The 24,495-nt window shown below is 42.5% G+C and overlaps 1 protein-coding gene across 2 annotated transcripts in view; it reads left to right on the top strand.

Annotated features, from left to right (window-relative positions):
- Positions 1 to 2,303: 2,303 nt before the first annotated feature.
- Positions 2,304 to 24,495, top strand: part of LOC142210780 (alpha-1B-glycoprotein-like) — a 37,980-nt gene continuing 15,788 nt past the window's right edge. For both annotated transcript variants that reach the window (XM_075280200.1, XM_075280199.1), the window contains exon 1: positions 2,304 to 2,354. In XM_075280200.1, coding sequence (XP_075136301.1) covers positions 2,318 to 2,354 — 37 coding nt within the window. In that variant the 5' untranslated portion in view covers positions 2,304 to 2,317. The remainder of the gene's footprint in view (positions 2,355 to 24,495) is intronic.

Raw genomic sequence — 24,495 nt, 5'->3', positions numbered from 1 at the left:
TAGTCGTAAAAAATCAATATGTATATACCTTAGATCAAAGTTTCTTGTGGTCCAAGGTTCCCATGGTTATTAATAACCTGTACCTGTGAATGGTATATTGGGAGTATGTAATTGTGCAGCTGTTGCATACTAGCCCCGCCCCCATCAAATTCAGTATAGTAATTACCTCAATTAGAATTCTGATTTTGTACTCTGCATGTTCACATGTAGCACAATGCTAAAATTAAAAATAAAAACACTATTTATTACCCAGATTGATTTGTTGGGATCCTTTTACCCTTAGATGGCATATTCGTGCATGGAGCCTTAGGCCTAGTGGCAAAATGAAACCTCCAGGATTTTAAAGGGATCCTATCATTCAGACATGATTTTTTCTAAGTATCACGTCGGAATAGCCTTAAGAAAAGCTATTGATCTCCTACCTTTCGTCATCTTCTCCGTGCCGCCATTCGCCTACAATCCCAGTTCTTGTCGGTATGCTAATGAGCTCTCTCGCAGCATTGCGGGCGGGCCCCAGTGCTCAGACAGCTTTGGGAGCATCCCCAATGCTGCGAGAGAGCTCTCTCCAGCGCCGCCTTCTCTTCTTCAGCAGCTTCATCTTCCTCCTATTCTTCTGGAAGTGGGTTGTAACTTCTAAGGCCTTGGGCCATGGGCGGAGCAGTATGCACATGCCCACAGGCCATGAGAAAATGGCCGCTTCCAATACTGTGCAAGTGGCCATTTCCTGTGGGCATGCGCAGACTGCTCCACCCAAGGCCTGAAGCTTTAGACGTTACAACCCACCGCCGGAAGAATAGGAGGAAGATGACGCTGCTGAAGAAGAGGAGGCGGCGCTGGAGAGAGCTCTCTTGCAGCATTGGGGACGCTCCTAAAGCTGTCTGAGAGCCGGGGCCCGCCCCCAATGCTGCAAGAGAGCTCATTAGCATACCGAGAAGAACCCGGGATTGTAGGCGAATGGCGGCGCGGAGAAGAGGACGAAAGGTAAGAGACGAATAGCCTTTCTTAAGGCTATACCGACATGGTACTTAGAAAAAATCATGTCTGAGTGATAAGATCCCTTTAAGATTACTTTTGTAAAATGCATGTATTAACATGGAAAACTTAAAAAAAATAAAATGGCCAAAAAAATGTATGGTATGTGTTGGAGGCATAGGTGTAATTGTGAGAGTAGCAGGCGCTGCAGCTCCTGTGGGGCAGAGCAGCCAAGGGAGCCATCTCCACAGTGGAAAATTGACTTGAGAAAATGGGATAAGACATGGAGACCAGGGCTGGCTCCAGGTTTTTATGGGCCCTTGGGCGACAGAGCCTCAGTGGGCCCCCTTGTAAAGGAGGCAGGGGAGTCGAGACACTGTGCATTGCAGATGAAGCAAGTGACGTCACCAACGCCATACCTCCCAACTTTTAAAGAATAGAAAGAGGGGAAAAATGTGCGGCGCACTCTGCGCGCAGCGGCAAATTTGGCTCCACCCACTCATTCATTTATCATGTGCTCCCACAGAGTATAATCCTCCTACAGTCACCCGTAAATGATATGCCCCCCTCCATCTCTCCCCCAGTTTCATATACACCTTTCCTCTGCCCCCAGTTTCATCACATTCTCCCCCTTCATCTGCCCACAGTTTCATGTCCCCCGTCTCTGCACCAGTGTCATGCTGTTCCACTCCCCATCTGCCCCAGTGTCATGCCGTTCCCCCCCTCCCCTTCATTTGCCCCCTCAGTTTCATTGGGCCCCCTCCATCTCTGTCCCCAGTGTCATGCCATTCCCCCCTCCCCTTCATTTGCCCCCCAGTTTCATTGGGCCCCCTCCTTCTCTGTCCCCAGTGTCATGCCGTTCCCTCCCCTTCATTTGCCCCCCAGTTTCATGGGCCCCCTTCATTATGTTCATGATGTGCTGAAATCGGGACAGGCAAGTGCTGGGGCGGGCAAATGCCGGGGGGCCCCCAGAGGCTCTGTGGGCCCCGGCACTTGCCCGACTATGCCGTGCGATGACGCCGAGACCAATGTGGTGACTAAACTAGTAATTTCCTGAACTTATTTACTGATGGGAGTCATGACCAGTAGAGTCTAATTTTTTAGCCATAGAGTTTGATTAGAACAATAGAGTAAGAGAATAGATGCCAACATTCACAATGTCTATCATGCGTACCTCAAGCCCTGCACTGTTACTTTCACTTTCCTTTCACACATTTAGGAAATCCACATCCCAGAGAAGACAGACAGAGGGTGGAGTTGTGGAATAAAAGTGATGCAATACTTGAAGATTTAGTTCTCCCTTCAAGAATTATGTTATAGCTGCAAAAATCTCAGTGAAAGCAACATGGATCCATTCACATCCTACATCATCAGTGTTGTCTGTAAGTATGTGGTCAAGGATGGAACTATAAAAGGTGCAAAGGTAACATCCTCAGAAGAAGACGCTAGCGTTATACTATGACTTACCCATGGGAAGAAGGAGCTGTTACAGGCACTGTATCTTTCTGTATTTGATAGATTTTGGTTTGCTTTGGGGTGTATTGAAATTTTTATTTATAGTATTTCTTATACTTCTTGGTATGATGTTAATGTCTTAAAGTGTAAATGTCATTTCAATTTCTTTGTAATGTACAGTTGTTTTAAAGTTAACTCAAACTTCTCCAGTTGGTTAAAATACTGCTTTATACACAACTACAGTATATTACTCAGCACTGCTAGAACTGCCTGGAAAACTTCTATAAAATTGTTTTAAAAGTAGGTCAGAAGGGGGGACTGTGTCTTCTTAAGTACATTGCTATTGCAAGCCAACTTTCAGTGTTCAAGGAATCATAGACCATACATGCCCTTTTACCTTCCAAAAGATGTCCCTAGATCTGTGATGGTGAACCTATGGCACTCGTCAAGACATTTTGCGCGACATACGTTGGGTTTTTGCAGTAAGCAGCTGCAGATAATTCTTACTCACCTGTCCATGCTGCCGCCCTCGGCTGCCTCTTCTAGGCGGCGCTATACTTGCGTCATGGTGCTACATACAGCAACTCCACGTTCTTCAGTGTCGGCTGCAGTGCACTCTGAGGACAATGACGGAGGGCAGCAAGAACACGAGCATGGACAGGTTGGGGATAAAAGGGGGTCGGTCACACACTGCGGGTAGGCTTTAAAAAAAAAAAGGTTATATACAGTATGGGGGCTATAAAAGTGGGTCAAATACTATATGGGGGCTATAAAAAGGGGTAATATACTGTATGGGGCAAAAAAGGATCATTGATTATGGAGGGGCCAAAAGAAAGGGATCATATACTGTGTAGGTGACATAAGAAAGGAGTCACTTACTGTGGGGGTCATAAAAAGCATGGGGTGCAAAAAAAGGGGGTCATATACTGTATGTGGGGCTAAAATAAGGAGGTCATATACCGTGTCTGGGACTTAAAAAAGGAGGTCACATACCGTGTGATTGGCCGGAAAAAGGGGATCATATATTGTGTGTTTGGGCCAGAAAAAGGGAGTCGTATACAAGAAATACATATAATACATATACAAATATAAAAAAATATAACTTGTTTTTTCTAGAGCTACAAGTATCACAAAATTATGGATATTTCTAGATGTGACACGGCACCCGTCTCAAAAGTTAACCTAGGTTAGCCATCATTCACTACCCTAGACAAAAGTGATGAACTCTGTTATCCTAGGCAGCACATGTGTCTGTTTCTGTGTCTTTTTCTCACTCACTGGGTTATTCTTCCCCTTCTTCTCTCTATAGATTTCTATGTGACATGTTGTGTGAGTTGTAGTACATATTCACTTTAGAAAATTCTGAGTAGTGAATTTTGTTGATAGAAAAATAGAAACATTTCATAATATATATTATAAAGTTCCATGCATACATACATATACAGTACTGACCAAAAGTTTGGACACACCCTCTCATTCAAAGAGTTTTATGTATTTTCATGACTATGAAAATTGTAGATTCACACTGAGGCATCAAAACTATGAATTAACACATGTGGAATTATATACTTAACAAAAAAGTGTGAAACAACTGAAAATATGTCTTATATTCTAGGTTCTTCAAAGTAGCCACCTTTTGCTTTGATTCCTGCTTTGCGCACTCTTGGCATTATCTTGATGAGCTTCAAGAGGTAGTCACCGGAAATGGTTTTCACTTCACAGGTGTGCCCTGTCAGGTTTAATAAGTGGAATTTCTTGCCTTATAAATGGGGTTGGGACCATCAGTTGTGTTGTGCAGAAGTCAGGTGGATACACACCTGATAGTCCTATTTAATATACTGTTAGAATTTGTATTATGGAAAGAAAAAAGCAGCTAAGTAAAGAAAAACAAGTGCCCATCATTACTTTAAGAAATAGAGGTCAGTCAGTCCAAAAAATTGGGAAAACTTTGAAAGTGTCCCTAAGTGCAGTTACAAAAATCATCAAGCACTACAAAGAAACTGGCTCATATGAGGACCACCCCAGAGGAAGACCAAGAGTCACCTCTGCTGCGGAGAATAAGTTTATCCAAGTCACCAGCCTCAGAAATCGCAGGTTAACAGCAGCTTAGATTATAGACCAGGTCAATGCCACACAGAGTTCTAGCAGCAGACACATCTCTACAACAACTGTTAAGAGGAGGCTTTGTGCAGCAGGCCTTCATGGTAAAATAGCTGCTGGAAAACCACTGCTAAGGATAGGCAACAAGCAGAAGAGACATGTTGTGGCTAAAGAACACAAGGAATGGACATTAGACCAGTAGAAATCTGTGCTTTGGTCTGATAAGTTCAAATTTGAGATCTTTGATTCCAACCACCATGTCTTTGTGCGATGCAGAAAAGGTGAATGGATGGACTCTACATGCCTGGTTCCCACCGTGAAGCATGGAGGAGGAGGTGTGATGGTGTGGGGGTGCTTTGCTGGTGACACTGTTGGGGATTTATTCAAAATTTAAGGCATACTGAATCAGCATGGCTACCACAGCATCTTGCAGCGGCATGCTATTCCATCCGGATTGCGTTTAGTTGGACCATCATTTATTTTTCAAAAGGACAATGACCCCAAACACACCTCCAGGCTGTGTAAGGGCTAGTGAAGGAGAGTGATGGGGTACTACTCCAGATCACCTGGCCTCCACAGTCACCAGACCTGAACCCAATTGAGATGGTTTGTGGTCAGCTGGACCACAGAGTGAAGGCAAAAGGGCCAACAAGTGCTAAACATCTCTGGGAACTCCTTCAAGACTGTTGGAAGACCATTTCAGGTGACTACCTCTTGAAGCTTATCAAGAGAATGCCAAGAGTGTGCAAAGCAGTAATCAAAGCAAAAGGTGGCTACTTTGAAGAACCTACAATATAAGACATATTTTCAGTTGTTTCACACTTTTTGTTAAGTATATAATTCCACATGTGTTACTTCATAGCTTTGATGCCTTCAGTGTGAATCTATCTTCATGAAAATACAGACAACTCTTTAAATGAGAAGGTGTGTCCAAACTTTTGGTCTGTACTATATATATATATATATATATATATATATATATATATATATATATATATATATATATTAGCTGGTACCCGCGACTTCGTCTGCGGTGATTGTAGCAGTGGGTATATACAGGCGCGGGTAAGGTTTTCGTACTGTGTATAAGGGATGGGATATGAAATGTAACTGTGTATCTTGTTGTTGCTGTAATTCAGAGAATACGTGAGACTTTTGTGTTGAAGTTAATTTGTATTTGAGCTGCTATACGGTGTTATGAGAAACTTTACATAGTGACTTTGGGACAGAAGTATTTGAAGTTAACCCTTTCCCGCCGATGGCATTTTTTGATTTTCGTTTTTGACTCCCCTCCTTCTAAACCCCATAACTTTTTTATTTCTCCGCTCCCAGAGCCATATGAGGTCTTAATTTTTCCTGGGACAAATTTTTCTTCATGATGCCGCCATTATTTATTCTATATAATGTACTGGGAAGCAGGGAAAAAATTCAGAATGGGGTGGATTTGAAGAAAAAATGCATTTCTGCGACTTTCTTACGGGCTTTGGTTTTATGGCATTCACTGTGCAACCAAAATGACATGTCCCCTATATTCTGTGTTCCGTTACGATTCCGGGGATACCAAATTTATATCGTTTTATTTACATTTTGACCCCTTAAAAAAAATCCAAAACTGTGTTAAAAAATTATTTTTTGAAAAGTCGCCATATTCCGACAGCCGTAACTTTTTTATACGTGCGTGTACAGGGATGTATAGGGCGTCTTTTTTTGTGGGACCGGGTGTACTTTGTAGTTCTACCATTTTTGGGAAATGCTATTGCTTTGATCACTTTTTATTCAAATTTTTATCAGAATCAAAACAGTGAAAAAATGGCGGTTTGGCACTTTTGACCATTTTTTCCGCTATGGCGTTTACCAAACAGGAAAAATATTTGTGTAGCTTTGTAGAGCGGGCGATTTCGGACGTGGGGATACCTAACATGTATGTGTTTCGCAGTTTTTAACTACTCTTATATGTGTTCTAGGGAAAGGGGGGTGATTGGAATTTTTAATCCTTTTTATTTATTTTTTTATATTTTTTTTACTTTTTTAAACTTTTTTTTTGCATTTATTAGACCTCCTAGGGGTATTGACATGGGTGGGTGGTGTCGCGGCTTGTCAGAGCGGTGGGGGTCGGCAAACATGGCTGCTCCAGAGCGTTAAAGAGAGCCTCCTGGAGTATCGTTAAGGGGAGGGGCAAAGTGGTAAAGTCTATGTATATGAGATTGTGTGGGGTTAGGGGCGAGGTTGTAGAGGGCAATATGAATTTTGGGGCTTGCTATGGTCCAAAGTGTGTGAGATTGCAGAGATGGTGGTGTGAGTTTGGGTTTTGTGGGGGTCCTGGCACAAACGTATGTGCGCTATTGTGACGAAAAGTAGCCTATTGTTTAATCGAGTGTAATGACTATGTTTGTGGAAAATTTCAGCCGAATCGGTGGAGCGGTTTTTCCGTGATTGAGGAACAAACATCCGAACATGCAAACATCCAAACACACAAACCCACAAACTCACAAACTTTCACATTTATAATATTAATAGGATATATATATATATATATATATATATATATATATATATAATATATATATATATATATATATATATATACATATATATACATACATATATATATACAGTGTTGGCCAAAAGCATTGTCACCCCAGCAATTCTGTCAGATAATACTCGTTATCTTCCAGAAAATGATTGCAAGCACAAACTCTTTGGTATTAATATCTTCATTTATTATGAAAAAACACAAAAGAGAATGAAAAAAAGGCAAATCATTGATCATTTTACACAAAACTCCAAAAATGGGCCGGACAAAAGTATTGGCACCGTCAGCCTAATACTTGGTAGCACAACCTTAAGACAAAATAACAGCGTACAACTACTTCCAGTAACCATCAATGAGTTTCTTACAATGCTCTGCTGGAATTTTAGACCATTCTTCTTTGGCAAACTGCTCCAGGTCCCTGAGATTTGAAGGGTGCCTTCTCCAAACTGCCATTTTGAGATCTCTCCACAGGTGTTCTATGGGATTCAGGTCTGGACTCATTGCTTTCTCTCAAACCATTTTCTAGTGCTGTTGAAGTGGGTCATTGTCCTGCTGGAAGACCCATGACTTCTGAGGGAGACCCAGCTTTCTCACACTGGGCCCTACATTATGCTGCAAAATTTGTTGGTAGTCTTCAGACTTCATAATGCCATGCACACGGTCAAGCAGTCCAGTGCCAGAGGCAGCAAAGCAACCCCAAAACATCAGGGGTTGACTGTAGGGACCGTGTTCTTTTCTTTGAAGGCCTCTTTTTTTCCCCTGTAAACTCTATGTTGATGCCTTTTCCCAAAAAGCTCTACTTTTGTCTCCTCTGACCAGAGAACATTCTTCCAAAACGTTTTTGGCTTTCTCAGGTGAGTTTTGGCAAACTCCAGCCTGGCTTTTTTATGTCTCTGGGTAAGAAGTGGGGTCTTCCTGGGTATCCTGCCATACAGTCCCTTTTCATTCAGATGCCAACTGATAGTACAGGTTGACACTGTTGTACCCTTGGACTGCAGGGCAGCTTGAACTTGTTTGGATGTTAGTCGAGGTTCTTTATCCACCATCCTCACAATCTTGCGTTGAAATCTCTCGTCAATTTTTCTTTTCTGTCCACATCTAGGGAGGTTAGCCACAGTGCCATGGGCTTTAAACTTCTTGATGACACTGCGCAGGGCAGACACAGGAACATTCAGGTCTTTGGAGATGGACTTGTAGCCTTCAGATTGCTCATGCTTCCTCACAATTTTGCTTCTCAAGTCCTCAGACAGTTCTTTGGTCGTCTTTCTTTTCTCCATGCTCAATGTGGTATACACAAGGACACAGGACAGAGGTTGAGTCAACTTTAATCCATTTCAACTGGCTGCAAGTGTGATTTAGTGATTGCCACCACCTGTTAGGTGCCTCAGATAAGTAACAGGCGCTGTTAATTACACAAATTAGAGAAGCATCACATGATTTTTCAAACAGTGCCAATACTTTTTTCCACCCCTTTTTTTATGTTTGCTGTGGAATTATATCCAATTTGGCTTTTTGACAATTCTTTTTGTGGTTTTCCATTGAAGACAAATTAAATGAAGATAATAATACCAAAGGATTTGTTATTGCAATCATTTTCTGGAAGAAAATGAGTATTATCTGACAGAATTGCAGGGGTGTCAATACTTTTGGCCAACACTGTGTGTGTGTATATATATATACAGTATATATATATATATATATATATATATATATATATATATATATATAATGCAATTTTTTCAAACATTTGTAATAAATTTTAAATGGATGAAACAGACATATAGTTAACTAAACCAGACTGAAATAATTGTGTACAATTCAAAGCTTATATTTCTATTGTGCTATATGTGTAGTTATAGTTTAGAGTGTAGTCTCCATTTGGTACCAGATTTCTTCACATGAACGACCGCATGACCAGATCAAAATGTCTTGTTTCTGTTTTTATTTTCTCTTTAACTGTTTTGATGTATCAAACCCCCCCCCCCCCCCGCCCTCTACCCCTTCCCCAACATGTCGCAATGTTTGTCGCAAAGTTTATTTCAATGTTCTCCTCTTTTAATGGTGAGATTATTGGCAGGAAACTGACTCATCTTTTGGATTCTCCAGAAGTTTATTTTTTGTATTTTTGATTTCCTATTAACTGATTCCTATATGACTGGTTTGTGCAGTTTTACTTTTTTTTTTGCAATTTAAGTTTTCATTAGAATGTTTCAAATAACAATACATCCATAGGACATTTAATGCAGCATAAAGATAACACAGACAATAATACAAGACTGTCTAGTCAACGAATATAAAAAGTATACATTGACATTTCTATAGAAACGGCTGTAATAAAACATATAAACACTGAATATAATGAAATATAAAGGGGAGAAAATTCCTCTTTGGGGGTTACTATGGTTATAATGGGAAGCTTCTGTGCACAGAAATGTTGTGAACAAGTCTTCATTGTAGTCTGGACCCAGATAGAGAAGAAAAGGGCAGAATAAATGCTGTAAATGCTGAACCAGGACCTTGAGCCTTCAGTAAGAGATAACAGGGAAGGTGTATGAAACTGATTCTGCTACAATTCTGTCTCAGCAAAGTCCTGCAACATTATTTTGGAGAAAAATGTTGGTCTTAAGTAAACCAGTCAAGAGGTGGCATTAAAATTAAAGAAGTATCTAACATGTCTAGCAAGATGTGCCAGATTTATTATACACTATAGTGATAAATTCAGTGCAGTTAATCCCTATCTGGTCTAGTATTATACTGTCTAACTTTAGGATAAAACAGCAGAGACCTAGAGGTCCGCACTCACTGGTGATGGAGATACGAGCCAAAAATGCCAAAAAAATCTTTATTGAGGTAAACGAACAAGTCATCATGATGCGTTTCAGGCCAGAACTAAGCCCTTTTTAAAGTGCAAATAGAATGCACAATGCATTTCAGGTAAAACCTTTTCTCAAGTGTGCATCATAACATAACATGACAGGAACATGACACACACATATATATATATATATATATATATATATATATATATATATATATATATATATATACATAAACAGAAAAAAACTTTCAAAAATAGGGTCATAGCCAAGCCCTCTTGGGGGTCAGGAACTAAATAAACAACAAAAAAATAAATAAAAGTGAAACAAATTGCAATGGAAATAGAAAGGCAATACGGAGTGGGTTTAAAGAAATAGGGAGATAGTAGGGAAATATAAGAATATTTCATGTAACTGGAATAATGGGAAGCACTGCTGGTATAACACTTCAAGATGGTGTCAGTTATCTGTATCTGGTAAAGTTAGGTTAAATTAAGAATGGTGGGAGTAGTATATAACTTGGTAGAAAAGAGAGTAATACAGATTAGAAAACCGCCTGATTTCACTATCAGAACCGGACAAATTGAATGAGTAAAGTATATAGATAGATATTTATATGAACGGGGCGTGGGGTGTAGAATACAAAGAACAAATGGTAGTGAGGAAATTATATAAATGAAAAATGTCACTAACGTACTGTAATCAAACAAAGAGAGGAGATACAAACATGGGGATGGAGGAAGGATAGTATACAGCGCTAGTTACAAGAGTTAAAAGAGGAACTAAGTTACAATAAATGGTTTACTTATATACAAATTCACAATGGATGGTAATATGTAAAATATGTAAATAATAATATTGTTGTTGCTACAAGTAATTTTCATATGTAACAAAAATATATTTCATACAAAGTTTAATAACTACAGATGAGCAAACAGCGTTCGATCGAATTGGTATTTGATTGAATATCAGGCTGTTCGAGGTATTCGATTCCAAATGAATACCACGCGGAAAACGCACTGAAAAATTCGTATTTCCTCCAAACTTCCCTGGCTCTTTTTTTGTACCAATAACTGTGCAGGGGAGGTGGGATAGGAAGTAGGAAAATGTAGGCATCGAAAAAAAAAAAATCAGAAAAAGTAATTGGCTGGCTAAATTAGGTGACCTCCACTTTATACGAATGGTGGATTTCAGATTCGGTTCATATGATACTGTGAACTAGACAGGGATAGATGTACTGGCAGGGTTAGCTAGAAATTAGCTTTATTTAGGTAGGAATCTTACTCAAACAGCTCTTTGGCTGTATATACCTTCCTTGCCAGGAAGTCGGCTCTCGCATACCGCAATCTACCAGCAATCCCGATTAGCATATGGTGCACTGCCACAATGTGTTTGCATTGAACTTACTCTCGCATTTAGCTCTGGCTGGCAAGGTCTCATCACTTTCAAACTTAACCTGCAAGCACATCTCGTGGCAGTCCATTATATGCTAGTTGGGATCCCTGGCAGCTTGCGTTATGCGGGAGCTGCCTTTTTCTCATAGGAATACATTGACCAGGGTTGATTGGCCGAATGCCATACAGTGTTCAGCATTGTCCAATCAACGCTGGTTCTGCCGGAGGCTCGTCTGTGAGGAGGCGGAGTCTAAGATCGGTCCACAGCAGTGGTCCGATCTCAGATGTAGAAGAGTTCAGCACACAGCTCTGCTACATCTCAGGTGTAGCAGAGTTGAGCACACAGCTGTACTACATCTCAGATGTGGCAGAGTTTAGCGCACAGCTCTGCTACATCTCAGGTATAGCAGAGTTGAGCTGTGCGGTGAACTCTGCTATACCTGAGATGTAGCAGAGCTGGGCGCTGAACTCTGCTATATCTGAGATGTAGCAGAGCTCTGCGCTGAACTCTGCTACATCTGAGATCGGACCACAATGGAGACTGCTGTGGACCGATCTTAGACTCCGCCTCCTCTGGCAGAACCAGCGTTGATTGGCTGAATTCTGTACACTGTATGTCATTCGGCCAATCAATGCTGGTCAATGCATTCCTATGGGAAAAAGTCAGCTCCTGCAATATTAGTGGCGTAATACAGTGACTTGGGCGTGTTAGATGCCCCCAGGTATGCTTCCCCTGCTGTCCCAGTTGCATTCCAGAGGTGTTGGCATCATTTGCTGAGGTGTCATAGTGGACTTGGTGACCCTCCTGAGTCGAATAGTGGTTTCCCCTGAAACAAAGCTTTTTTCCCCATAGACTATAATAGGATTTGATATTCGCTCGAATAGTTGAATATTGAGGGGCTATTCGAAACGAATATCGAATATTTTTTATTTATTTTTTTATGTAGATTGTGAGCCCCACATAGAACTCACAATGTACATTTTTCCCTATCAGTATGTCTTTGGAATATGGGATGGAAATCCATGCAAACACGGGGAGAACATACAAACTCCTTGCAGATGGTTTTATGCCCTTGGCGGGATTTGAACACCAGGACTCCAGTGCTGCAAGGCTGCAGTGCTAACCACTGAGCCACCGTGTGGCCCCGAATATCGAATATTTCACTGTTCGCTCATCTCTATTAACACGTGAAAGAATAAATAAATATGATTGATTTTTGAATACATACAAAGTGCAGATATAACCTATGAATGAAATACAATAATCCAGTAAAATGGTTCAGGTTTGTCATAAATCTGCACATAACAGTGTGTGTATTTATAAATGGGGTTTGGTACTGAATTCTTCTTTGAATAAGACTGGGGAACAGAACTTTGGCGAGTGATTGGCATGTTGGAGTGAAAGAGGCGTGAGAAGATGTATATGTTATGTTGTTTTTACATTTTGTGTAATGTAAACTGGTGTAGTCAAGAAGGTTTTTGCAGTTGACTGTTTTGAAGAAAGTCATCAAAATATCTTTTTTCAAAAGATGATACAATTGGTTGGAATAACCAATGGTTGGAATAAATGAGGTCATTCTCGAAGCTGCCCATCAATAAATTTGCAAACTTATGTGCAAATAGAGTACCCATCGTGGTCCCCCTTGTCTGTAAGAATACGTACTTTATTACTGAAATGGAAGGCATTATGCTCTAAAATAAATTGAATGCTGTCAAGGATGAAGGTCTGTCGGTTGTTTGGTATTGATGGATCAGTGAATAGAAAGTGGGAAAAAGTAGAGGGGCCTTTTTCATGTGGAAGGTTGCTGTACAGAGCAGCCATGTCTAACGTTGCCCAGATGTATGTGGGTTTCCAAGGTATAGATAGTAAATCTTCAATCAGGCTGGCGGAGTCTTTGATGTAGGGTATGAAATTAATAACATATTTCTATAATAGGATATCAATATACTGGAATAGGTTGGAAGTGAGAGACTTTATACCTGATATGATAGTTCTGCCAGGTGGTTTAGAAGAGTTTTTATGTATTTTTGGTAGATGGTTGAAATGGGCCAACTGAGGATTATTGGGTAAGAGGAAGACTTTCTCTTTTTTGCTAAGGATATTAGAATCCACTGCTTTCTGAATCAGGGTTTTATAAGGGAGTATATAATCAGAAGTGAGGTCTTGCGTGAGGGGTATGATGTTATGGGACCAGGGGGCCTATCAGTGGGCGGGATAGCCTAGCTGAGCATAGCTAAGGCAGGATAGCTTTGTGTAGTTTATCTAGGGAGAGAGGGAGGGGGTCTAACACAGTGAGAGAGGGGAGAGCAGTGACAGGGAGGTAGTGTGACAGGTATATAGGAAGTTACATAGTAGGAAGGTGCACATGTAAACAAATGCAGAACATACCACAGACACCTAGAAATCACTCAAAACACTGCTAAAAGTATATCGGTGCACTTTTAACCCATTAATAACACTAAGACCTAAGACCACTAAGACCACTAAGACCTTTTAAAACAATATATTTTTTGCCTGGAAAAACCACTTTAAAGGAAATCTTTAAAACTCTTCAAAATGAAAAAAAATATTACTTATATTGGCAAAAATGTTTAACTTTTTATTATATACAAATTTAAAACTAGTTATGTTCATGGTAATACCCCTTTAAGTTTTCTAAGATCAGATGAAACCATGTTACAAAATGTGTCAATATTGCTTCCTTTATGGTGAGTGGGGTAAGAGCGAGATTTAGGTTTTAGATCAGTATGTTGGAGTGTGGGGTATAAATGGGCTGATGGTCGTGGCATTATTGGGGAGATGCAGTAATGTTGGGGGTAGAAGTAGTTGTCCAGGCAAAAATGGACAACCCATTTAATGTTCTTTTCACGTTGCTTCCATGCCTCCCAGCAAGGTCTGGTCTTCTCGGTCCAGTGATGACATGTGGCGGAAGTCCCAGCCACACGTGACTGCTGAGGCCAATCAGAAGCTTCAGCAAATGGCATGCGATGTCACTACCTGTGACATTACGGGTCTCTTCCTGAGGACAATCATCAGCTTCAGTGGAACTGAAGAGTTCATCATTTTCGCCCCAACTCGTATGGCCTCTCTATCTGACCCATCTATCAGAGTTAATGGAACCACGCTTACCCCTGTCGCACGGGTCTGCTGCCTCAAGATAACCCTGGACTCTGACCTATCCTTCAAATCGCACATAGAAACCCTCAATACCTCCTGCCACCTCCAACTCAAGAACATCCATCAAATCCGCTCCTTCTTCATCCCTGAAACCACAAAGATGCTAGTTCATGCCCTCATTATCTCCCACTAAGACTACATTAACACTCTTCTCTCATGGCCTCCCTACAAATACTCTTGTTCCCCTCCAGTCCACCTTAAACTGTGCTGCTAGCTTAATATACCTCTCCCCCGGTTCTTCTTCGGCCATTCACCTTGCCAAGCCCTTCGCTGGTTACCCATTGCCCAGCGAATAAAGTTCAAAATACTAACGCTGATATACAAAGCCATCCACAACCTGTCCCCTGCATATATCTCTGAGCCAAACTCCTGCTATCTGCCCACACGTAACCTCAGATCCTCCAATGACCTCCTACTCCGCTCTACTCTCATCTACTTTTCACACAACCATCTCCAAGATTTCTCCCGTGCATCCCCCATACTCTGGAACTCCTTATCAAGACACATAAGACTGAACCCCCACAATCACAAGCTTCAAGAAGGCCCTGAAGACTCACCTATTCAGAAACATACTTTTCACACAACTGTCTCCAAGACTTCTCCCATGCATCCCCATACTCTGGAACTCCTTATCAAGACTCATAAGACTGACCCTCCACAATCACAGGCTTCAAGAAGGCCCTGAAGACTCACCTATCCAGGAAGCCCTACAACCTTCAATAACACTAATGTCACCACACCACCATCTGAACAGTTTCTCCCCTCACCTTCTGTCTCTATCCCTCTTCCCTCATAGATTGTAAGCCCTTGCGGGCAGGGCCCTCTATCCCACTGTGCCAGTCGGTCATTGTTATTATTATATTTGTATGTAATGAACCATGTGAGAAGACAGGAGCAGAAGTATCGGACCGCACTAAGAGAACACTGGAGCACTGGGGACAGGTGAGTATTAGAGATGAGCGAACAGTGTTCTATCGAACTCATGTTCGATCGGATATTAGGCTGTTCGGCATGTTCGAATCGAATCGAACACCGCGTGGTAAAGTGCGCCATTACTCGATTCCCCTCCCACCTTCCCTGGCGCCTTTTTTGCTCCAATAACAGCGCAGGGTAGGTGGGACAGGAACTACGACACCGGTGACGTTGAAAAAAGTAGGAAAAACCCATTGGCTGCCGAAAACATGGGACCTCTAATTTAAAAGAACAGCGCCGCCCAGGTTCGCGTCATTCTGAGCTTGCAATTCACCGGGGACGGAGGTTTCTGTCCAGTTAGCTAGGGCTTAGATTCTGGGTAGGCAGGGACAGGCTAGGATAGGAAGGAGAAGACAACCAACAGCTCTTGTAAGAGCTAAATTCCAGGGAGAAGCTTGTCAGTGTAACGTGGCACTGACGGGCTCAATCGCCGCAACCCAGCTTTCCCAGCATCCTGAATGGAATACACTGACAGTGTATTCCCGTATACCCTATATATACACCCCCGATCCCCGTTCCAACGGTGTGCCCCCCCCCTTCACCCCAGAAATACCCAGCAAGTCCCCTAGCAATAGAATTGGGGCTATATACACCCACTATTTTTGCTACTGCCATATAGTGCCATTGTCTGACTGGGAATTCAAAGAATATATTGGGGTTACATATAACTTAAATTCCAGGGAGAAGCTTGTCAGTGTAATGTGGCACTGACGGGCTCAATCGCCGCAACCCAGCTTTCCCAGGATCCTGAATGGAATACACTGACAGTGTATTCCCGTATACCCTATATATACACCCCAAATCCCCGTTCCAACGGTGTGCCCCCCCAGCTTCACCCCAGAAATACCCTGCAAGTCCCCTAGCAATAGAATTGGGGCTATATACACCCACTATTTTTGCTACTGCCATATAGTGCCATTGTCTGACTGGGAATGCAAAGAATATATTGGGGTTACAAATACCTTCAAGTCCTGCCACTGCCATATAGTGCCAGTTTCTCACTGGGAATTCAAAGAATATATTGGGGTTACAAATACCTTCAAGTCCTGCCACTGTCATATAGTGCCATTGTCTGACTGGGAATTCAAAGAATATATTGGGGTTACAAATACCTTCAAGTCCTGCCACTGCCATATAGTGCCATTGTCTGACTGGGAATGCAAAGAATATATTGGGGTTACAAATACCTTCAAGTCCTGCCACTGCCATATAGTGCCAGTTTCTCACTGGGAATTCAAAGAATATATTGGGGTTACAAATACCTTCAAGTCCTGCCACTGCCATATAGTGCCAGTTTCTCACTGGGAATTCAAAGAATATATTGGGGTTACAAATACCTTCAAGTCCTGCCACTGCCATATAGTGCCATTGTCTGACTGGGAATGCAAAGAATATATTGGGGTTACAAATACCTTCAAGTCCTGCCACTGCCATATAGTGCCATTGTCTGACTGGGAATGCAAAGAATATATTGGGGTTACAAATACCTTCAAGTCCTGCCACTGCCATATAGTGCCATTGTCTGACTGGGAATGCAAAGAATATATTGGGGTTACAAATACCTTCAAGTCCTGCCACTGCCATATAGTGCCATTGTCTGACTGGGAATGCAAAGAATATATTGGGGTTACAAATACCTTCAAGTCCTGCCACTGCCATATAGTGCCAGTTTCTCACTGGAAATTCAAAGAATATATTGGGGTTACAAATACCTTCAAGTCCTGCCACTGCCATATAGTGCCATTGTCTGACTGGGAATTCAAAGAATATATTGGGGTTACAAATACCTTCAAGTCCTGCCACTGCCATATAGTGCCGTTGTCTGACTGGGAATTCAAAGAATATATTGGGGTTACAAATACCTTCAAGTCCTGCCACTGCCATATAGTGCCATTGTCTGACTGGGAATGCAAAGAATATATTGGGGTTACAAATACCTTCAAGTCCTGCCACTGCCATATAGTGCCATTGTCTGACTGGGAATGCAAAGAATATATTGGGGTTACAAATACCTTCAAGTCCTGCCACTGCCATATAGTGCCATTGTCTGACTGGGAATGCAAAGAATATATTGGGGTTACAAATACCTTCAAGTCCTGCCACTGCCATATAGTGCCAGTTTCTCACTGGGAATTCAAAGAATATATTGGGGTTACAAATAACTTCAAGTCCTGCCACTGCCATATAGTGCCATTGTCTGACTGGGAATTCAAAGAATATATTGAGGTTACGTGCACCCACAATTTTTGCTACTGGTATATAGTGCCAGTTTCTGAGTGGAAATTCCCCAAATAATTTGGGGATTCATTCACCCTACATCTCAGGCTCTTGCCATATTCACCCAGGTTGTCAGTGCTGCACCAGCTCGTTCCCAGACAGCTCGGCCCGAAAAACACATTACCTATATAGAGGATTTGGACAATGAAGACAACATGTTCTAAATCTAATGTCTGCACCTTCTCCAGAATTAAAATAAAGGCAGCGTTTAACTTTCAAATAGCACTGCACAAAGGAAGATCTTATCAGCTTGTCTCATGACATGCTACTAAAAAGTGTCATTTGTGTATCTTAATGTAAATATAGTTGTATAAGCTTTGTGGGTTTTAGGCACTGCCAAGTTATTTATTACCACCCGCTCCCTTATAATGATGATGACGCCAAAGTCACTGTGGGTGTTCAGAGCTCACAGCTTTGGTTGACATTTGTCTTGCTCTCTGTCGGTACCAGCTGTCTTTTTGGATACCGTAAAGTTATGTTTACTTTATTAACAGCTATAGAAGCTTTAGCCAGGTTGTGACGGTGTGTAACCCTAACAACACTAAGTGGGATACACATTAATAGTCAGTCTATTTACGCTAAACGTATCACTGAAGTAATTTTTTTTTCCCTCTCCCCTAATATAAGAAAGGAACAGACATTAGACCTAGACCGGGGTTCGAGGCTTGTAAAAATCCAGTATTTGTTCTTCATGATGTGAAATATGTGTTGAAAAGCAACCCAAGATGAAGTCAGCCATGTGTGCCAGTGTGTTACTTGGCATGCCTTTGCTGGCCCCAACTGTAAGGGTCACTCTCCATTTCCTCCATTTTCCACTCCCCTTCACACCATTTGTGGTGAAGCAATGGGATGCACTGAAGTGCACCCTCTAGCCTCGTGTGGGACAGGGACATCAGATGCCACTCCAACCCCCTCGTCTTCCTCCGCCAGCCAACGGTGCGACGATGAGAGGAGTGTGCTCTGAATGTTTTCTGCCTAGCAGAGGCTAGTTCTCACTTACGAAAATGGCCCCACTTTGACCTGTATATCAGGCACAATGGTGTAGGTTTCAAAGAAACATGGCACCAACAAGTTGAAAAACGTGGGCCATGCTGGACCGTGTTTGAGTCTGGCAAGCTCCAGATCTGCTACCAGGTTCCAGCCATTATCACAGGCGCAAAAATGCCAGGCCCCAGGTGTAGCAGGGAAAAAAAAATGCCATCTCAGCCAGGATGGCATCCCTGACCTCGGAGGCACTGTGCTGTCTGTCCCCCAAGCTGATCAGTTTCAGCACGGCCTGCTGACATCTCCCCACGCCAGTGTTACAGCGTTTGCCGCTAGTAGCTGGGGTGGAGGTTGCAGCATCGTAGGGTTTCAGTCTACTCCTGCCATGAATTTTGGCCTGGGAGAGGAGATAGGCCACCCCAGTTTGCACATGGGGACCAGACTCCACCACATTCACCCTGCCTGTCATTAACCCCTTAGCGACCCTTGACGTAACTGTACGTCATGGGTCGCATGGGGATGTATGGAGCGAGCTCACACACTGAGCTCGCTCCATACACGGCAGATGCCGGCTGTATAATACAGCCAGGACCTGCCACTAACAGCAGCGGTCGGTGCCCGAGCTGATCGCTGCTGTTAACCCTTTACACACTGCGGTCAAACGTGACCGCAGTGTGTAAACAGCGCAGGCGGCATGGGCGCCGCCATGTTTCCCCGATCGCCGCCCTCCTGAACGTCACATGAGGGCGGTGATCGGTTGCTATGACAGCCGGAAGCCTATTGAAGGCTTCCAGGCTTGTCTCTGCACTAGATCTATTAGACGATGCCAGAGGCATCGTCTAATAGAAGTGCTGCGATTTTCCTATTCACTGCAATACTGTAGTATTGCAGTGAATAGTATGAGCGATCAGACTCCCTAGGTTTCAAGGTACCTAAGGGGTCTGATCATAAATGTAACAGAAGAAAAAAAAAAGTTTTTAAAAGTATTAAAAAAATAAAAAAAATATAAAAGTTCAAATCACCCCCCTTTCCCTAGATCAGCTATAAAAGTAATTAAAGAACATTAAACATAAACATATTAGGTATCCCTGCGCTCCAAAATGCCTGAACTATTAGAATATTAAAACATTTATCCCGTACTGCGAACGGCGTAGCGGCAAAAAAAATAAAAACAGCCAAAAAGCGTTTTTTTCAACACTTTGCCTCCTATAAAAAATTGAATAAAAAGTGATCAAACCATCGGATCTTTCCCCAAATGGTATCAATAGAAACGTCATCTTGTCCCGCATAAAAAGACACCACAACCAGCTCCATACATGGAAATATGAAAAAGTTACAGGTGTTAGAACATGATGACACAAATTTTTTTTTCTATTTTGCAAAGTTTATCATTTTTTTTAAAAGTATCAAAAAATTTCAAATACTATATAAATTTGGTATCACCGCGTTTGTACTGACACGTAGAACACAGGTAACATGTCATTTGTACCAAACAGTGAATGCTGTAAAAATTAAACCCATAAGAAAATGGCGCAAATGCATTTTTTCTCCAATTGCGCCTCATTCTGAATTTTTTTCCAGCTTCCCAGTACATTGCACAGCATATTGAATGGTGCCATTACAAAGTACAATTTGTCCCGCAAACAATAAGCTATCATGTGACTCTGTGAACTGAAAAATGAAAAAGTTATGGCTCTTGAAATGTGAGGAGGGAAAAACGAAAATGCGAAACCAAAAAATGGCCTGGTCCTTAAGGGGTTAAAGATAAGCACTGCAGCATCCATCAAAATGATGGTGCATTGAAGTGGTGGACAGGTTGCTCTGCTCAGGGCCCCTACTCGATTTCGAGAGGCAAATTGTGTAGACGACACTATATCTGTCCTCGGCGCATTCCTTGAAAAAACTCTACACCTTCGAGAAATGTGCCCTCGATGGGGGAGTTTTTCTGGGCTGGGTACAAAAGGGAACATCTTCGGACATTCCGGGTCTGGCCTGGCTTCGGCACCTCTGCCTCTGGACATGTCTCTGCCTCTAGCTACCCTTTTTGGTGCTGCACCTGCCTCAACATCCACACTACTTTCCCAGCTTGATATCTGCCTTTTCCAGGTGGGGTCGGTGTCCTCGTCGTCCACCACCTCCTCTTCCAACTCCTTTCTCGCCTCCTCCTCCTGCACAATGCGCATGTCAACTGGCTGCCCTGACAGCAACTGCGTCTCATCGTCGTCGATGAGGGTGGGTTGCTGGTCATCCGCCACCAAATTGACCGGAGATGGAGGAGACTCTAGTGTTTGAGCATCTGGACACAGATACTCGTCTGTTAGGTCCGTGGAATCGCGAAATGGAGGGGCAGGTTGCGGTACAGTCAAAGGAAGGGAGAACAGCTCTGGGGAGCAGGGACAGTTGGGGTTATTGTTCTGGGAAGATTGGGAATTTTGGGTGGAAGGAGGACAAGACTGTTGGGTAAGAGGAGGTAGAGGCTGACTGGCTGGTGGACAATGTGCTTTAAGCGTTATCTGACAGCCATTGCAAGACCTGTTCCTGGTTCTCGGGCCTACTAAGGTTAATGTTGAACTTTTGTGCAAAGTGCAGAACTTAGGGCTCGCCTGATGTTAAGGGACACACGCTGGTACAAGGCTCAACTCACCCTAAGTGCCAAAAACACTGCTGGTGCAAGGCTCTACTCATGCCAAGGGCCTCAATCTCTGCTGGTAGCTCAGCTTAAGGTCCTGTAACTTTGTTTGGAAGGGCTCATGTTAAGGGCTAGAAAAGTGAACTTTGGAAGGTCTTACCACATCACACACACACACACACACACACACACTCAAAATGACAGTTAAGGGTGAGGGCTTTTGGATTTCCCATTGTCTATTCCATCCGTGGTTGTCATGGGGAACGTGATTTAAAGGGGTGGTTGTTACTGTTTGTTGAGCTTAAATTGGGGTTTGTGTCCATCCATTTGGGGAGTAAAGAAGGTTTCCAGGTATTTTCCCACTTTGATAGAGGTTTTTTTGAATGTGTAAAGTGTGTAGTTGTTAGGCTGTGATGTTGGGGTAATAGAGGGTCTTTGGTGTGTTAGATGCCCCCAGACATGCTTCCCCTGCTGTCCCAGTGTCATTCCAGAGGTGTTGGCATCATTTCCTGGGGTGTCATAGTGGACTTGGTGACCCTCCAGACACGGATTTGGGTTTCCCCCTTAACGAGTATCTGTTCCCCATAGACTATAATGGGGTTTGAAACCCGTTCGAACACACGAACAGTGAGCGGCTGTTCGATTCGAATTTCGAACCTCGAACATTTTAGTGTTCGCTCATCTCTAGTGAGTATGATTTTTTTTATTTTTTTTTTTACCTCCCCCCAACACATTTAAAAAGAAATAAAAAATTGCCGGACAACCTCTTTAAAGTACAGCAAATGATGTTTCATAGACATTTTAAAAGGTTGTTTTTAGATTTATATTGAAAAATATAGGCTATAGGTACACAACTCATAAGATGTTCATGAGTGTCAGCGCTGTTTGATACAAATTGGTATTTATAGGAATGCAAACATTAGCTGGGAAATACTCTTGTTTCTTTTAAGGAATGTCATCCTGTAAATTACTTCATACCATTAAATACTCATGCACTAGCTATGCTGACATTGTCTGATTTCACAATGAAGCTTCCTATTCTTCTGCTTTCAGTTCCTTTTTCGTTTTCTTCTTATGTAAACGGATTGCTTTTTGTTTTCCATGCTTCATGTCCTCTCCAGAGCATCATCAGTCTGAACATCCTATTAAAGGCGATGAGCTCCAAAATAAAACCATCCAAAGGGCCTAGCTTAATAAACCTGGGGGTCCCAGGGTCTATGCCCTATTCACATATATATCCTTTAATAGATTTGTTGCCGTACTCATATAGTTTAGAAGGTTAGCTGTGTGTGGGCTGACTGGTGTCCAGAGTTATGTTATGGTGACTAGAAATAAAAGTGTGATTTTGGACCATCACCTCTTTTAGGGCATTATTGTTGTGTCATTGATGTTAATTGGCACAACTTTATATACCACTGTTATCTTTACTGATAAATGGCGAAGGAGTGTTTCAGAGAAGTATGTATATAATGTCTACATATTTTATTGCCTTTACTGACCATAACTGAAATATCTCCTATATCTCCCCCTCTCCTATATGTTCCAAGAGTTTTGAAATGGGTCTACTGGGCAAATGATATTGATGACCTCACCATAGGATAGGCCTCGTTCAAATCTGCGTTGATATTCCGTCCGGGGGAGGCCACATGAGGACCCCCCCCAAACGGAATAAAACTGTAAGCAATGTGCGAGTGAAAGCACATGGACCCCATAGACTATAATGGGGTCCATGTGCTTGCCGCCAGATCTCCGCAGGGATCATGCGGATAGGAAAATAGTTCACAATCTACTTTCCTGTCCGCAGGATTCATGTGAGCAGCATGCGGCAAGCACACGGACCTCATTATAGTCTATTGGGTCCGTGTGCTTTTAATGCACACTGCTTGCAGTTGCATTTGGTATTCCGTTCGGGGGATCCCTATGTGGACTCACCGAACGGAAAACCCAACGCAGATGTGAACGAAGGGTCAGATTATCAAAATCAGACAGGCAGGGACCACACCCTTGGAACTGCCTCTTGTAAGATCTTATAAGCATACAGAGAACAAAGCCTATGTACACGACAGATCATCAGTATTATCTGCCAGGAAAACCCCTTTAGGCCGGTGCCCCATGGGATAGAAATGGCGCAATTTGCCCGCAGTGGAAAAGCGGTGGAAAAAATCGCAGCATTTTACAGCACGGGCAAAGTGGATGGGATTCTAGCGAATCCCATGCCCACTTTTTGGTAAAAACCGCTGTGCGAACGCGCTGTGATTTCCAAAACCGGCAAACCATGCAAATGAGCTCTCCGCAGCAATGAGGGCGGGCCCCAGTGCTGAAAGGCCGATGAGCGCATCCCCATTGCTGCTCGAGAACTCTTTCCTGCGCCTCTTCCTTCTTCTGCAGCAACTCCGCCTCTTCTGGCTTCTCTTGCTCTTGTAGTTCTATACAAGAGCATAGAGTGGCCACCCCAAAATGGCCGCCGGCCGGCTCCTGTATTGAACTGCAAGAGAGGCCACCCCAAAATGGCCGCGGCCATTGTGGAAGCCAGGCAATGGGTGTATAATTAAAAATGTGGTGTCAAAATGATACAGTACTTGCTTGACATGAGTCCGTGTTATACTTCACACAGTAAAGAAGACTTCTCAGTCTGTTTCAGTTCACCAAATAGAATAGCCTGATCTACTATGGGATCGGTGACAAGGGCATTACAAACTGCATACCCCTTTTCCTTATGACCCAATGTTTGCATAATGGTGATTTTACTAGCTTCACAGTCATGCCTTTTTGTCCATGCTGCTCCATGCTAGAGTATATTTTACCTGTCAAAAAGTGTGTGATATCCACAGCAACAAATTGTGTTGGTTGAACATCATTACAACTACAATATATGGTTAGGCATTTTGCTGCAAAAGGTGACAGACACAACGAGGGCTCCGTTTTCTCAGCGTAGGTCTCAGCATAGTGGTCTCATGACACCACTCATGTAATGTAGCCACATGTTGCCTGTTGTTGAACCCAGTTAAGTCGTTTGGAGCAAAACAAAGAAAAAATATAGAAAAGCAGAACCAAGAAAAAGTTGACTACTTTGTATAATTTTTAATAAAAAAATACTGTTAGCAATTATTAGCAAATATTTTGCAACTACAGTATAGCAGCCCACGTTACTTCTTCATTTAAAGAGGACCTGTTAACAAGTACAG

The sequence above is a fragment of the Leptodactylus fuscus genome, chromosome 6 (assembly GCF_031893055.1).
Source record: "Leptodactylus fuscus isolate aLepFus1 chromosome 6, aLepFus1.hap2, whole genome shotgun sequence".
Lineage (NCBI taxonomy): Eukaryota > Metazoa > Chordata > Amphibia > Anura > Leptodactylidae > Leptodactylus > Leptodactylus fuscus.
Note: the sequence above shows the minus strand (reverse complement) of the source record. Positions and strands in the feature narration are given on the sequence as shown.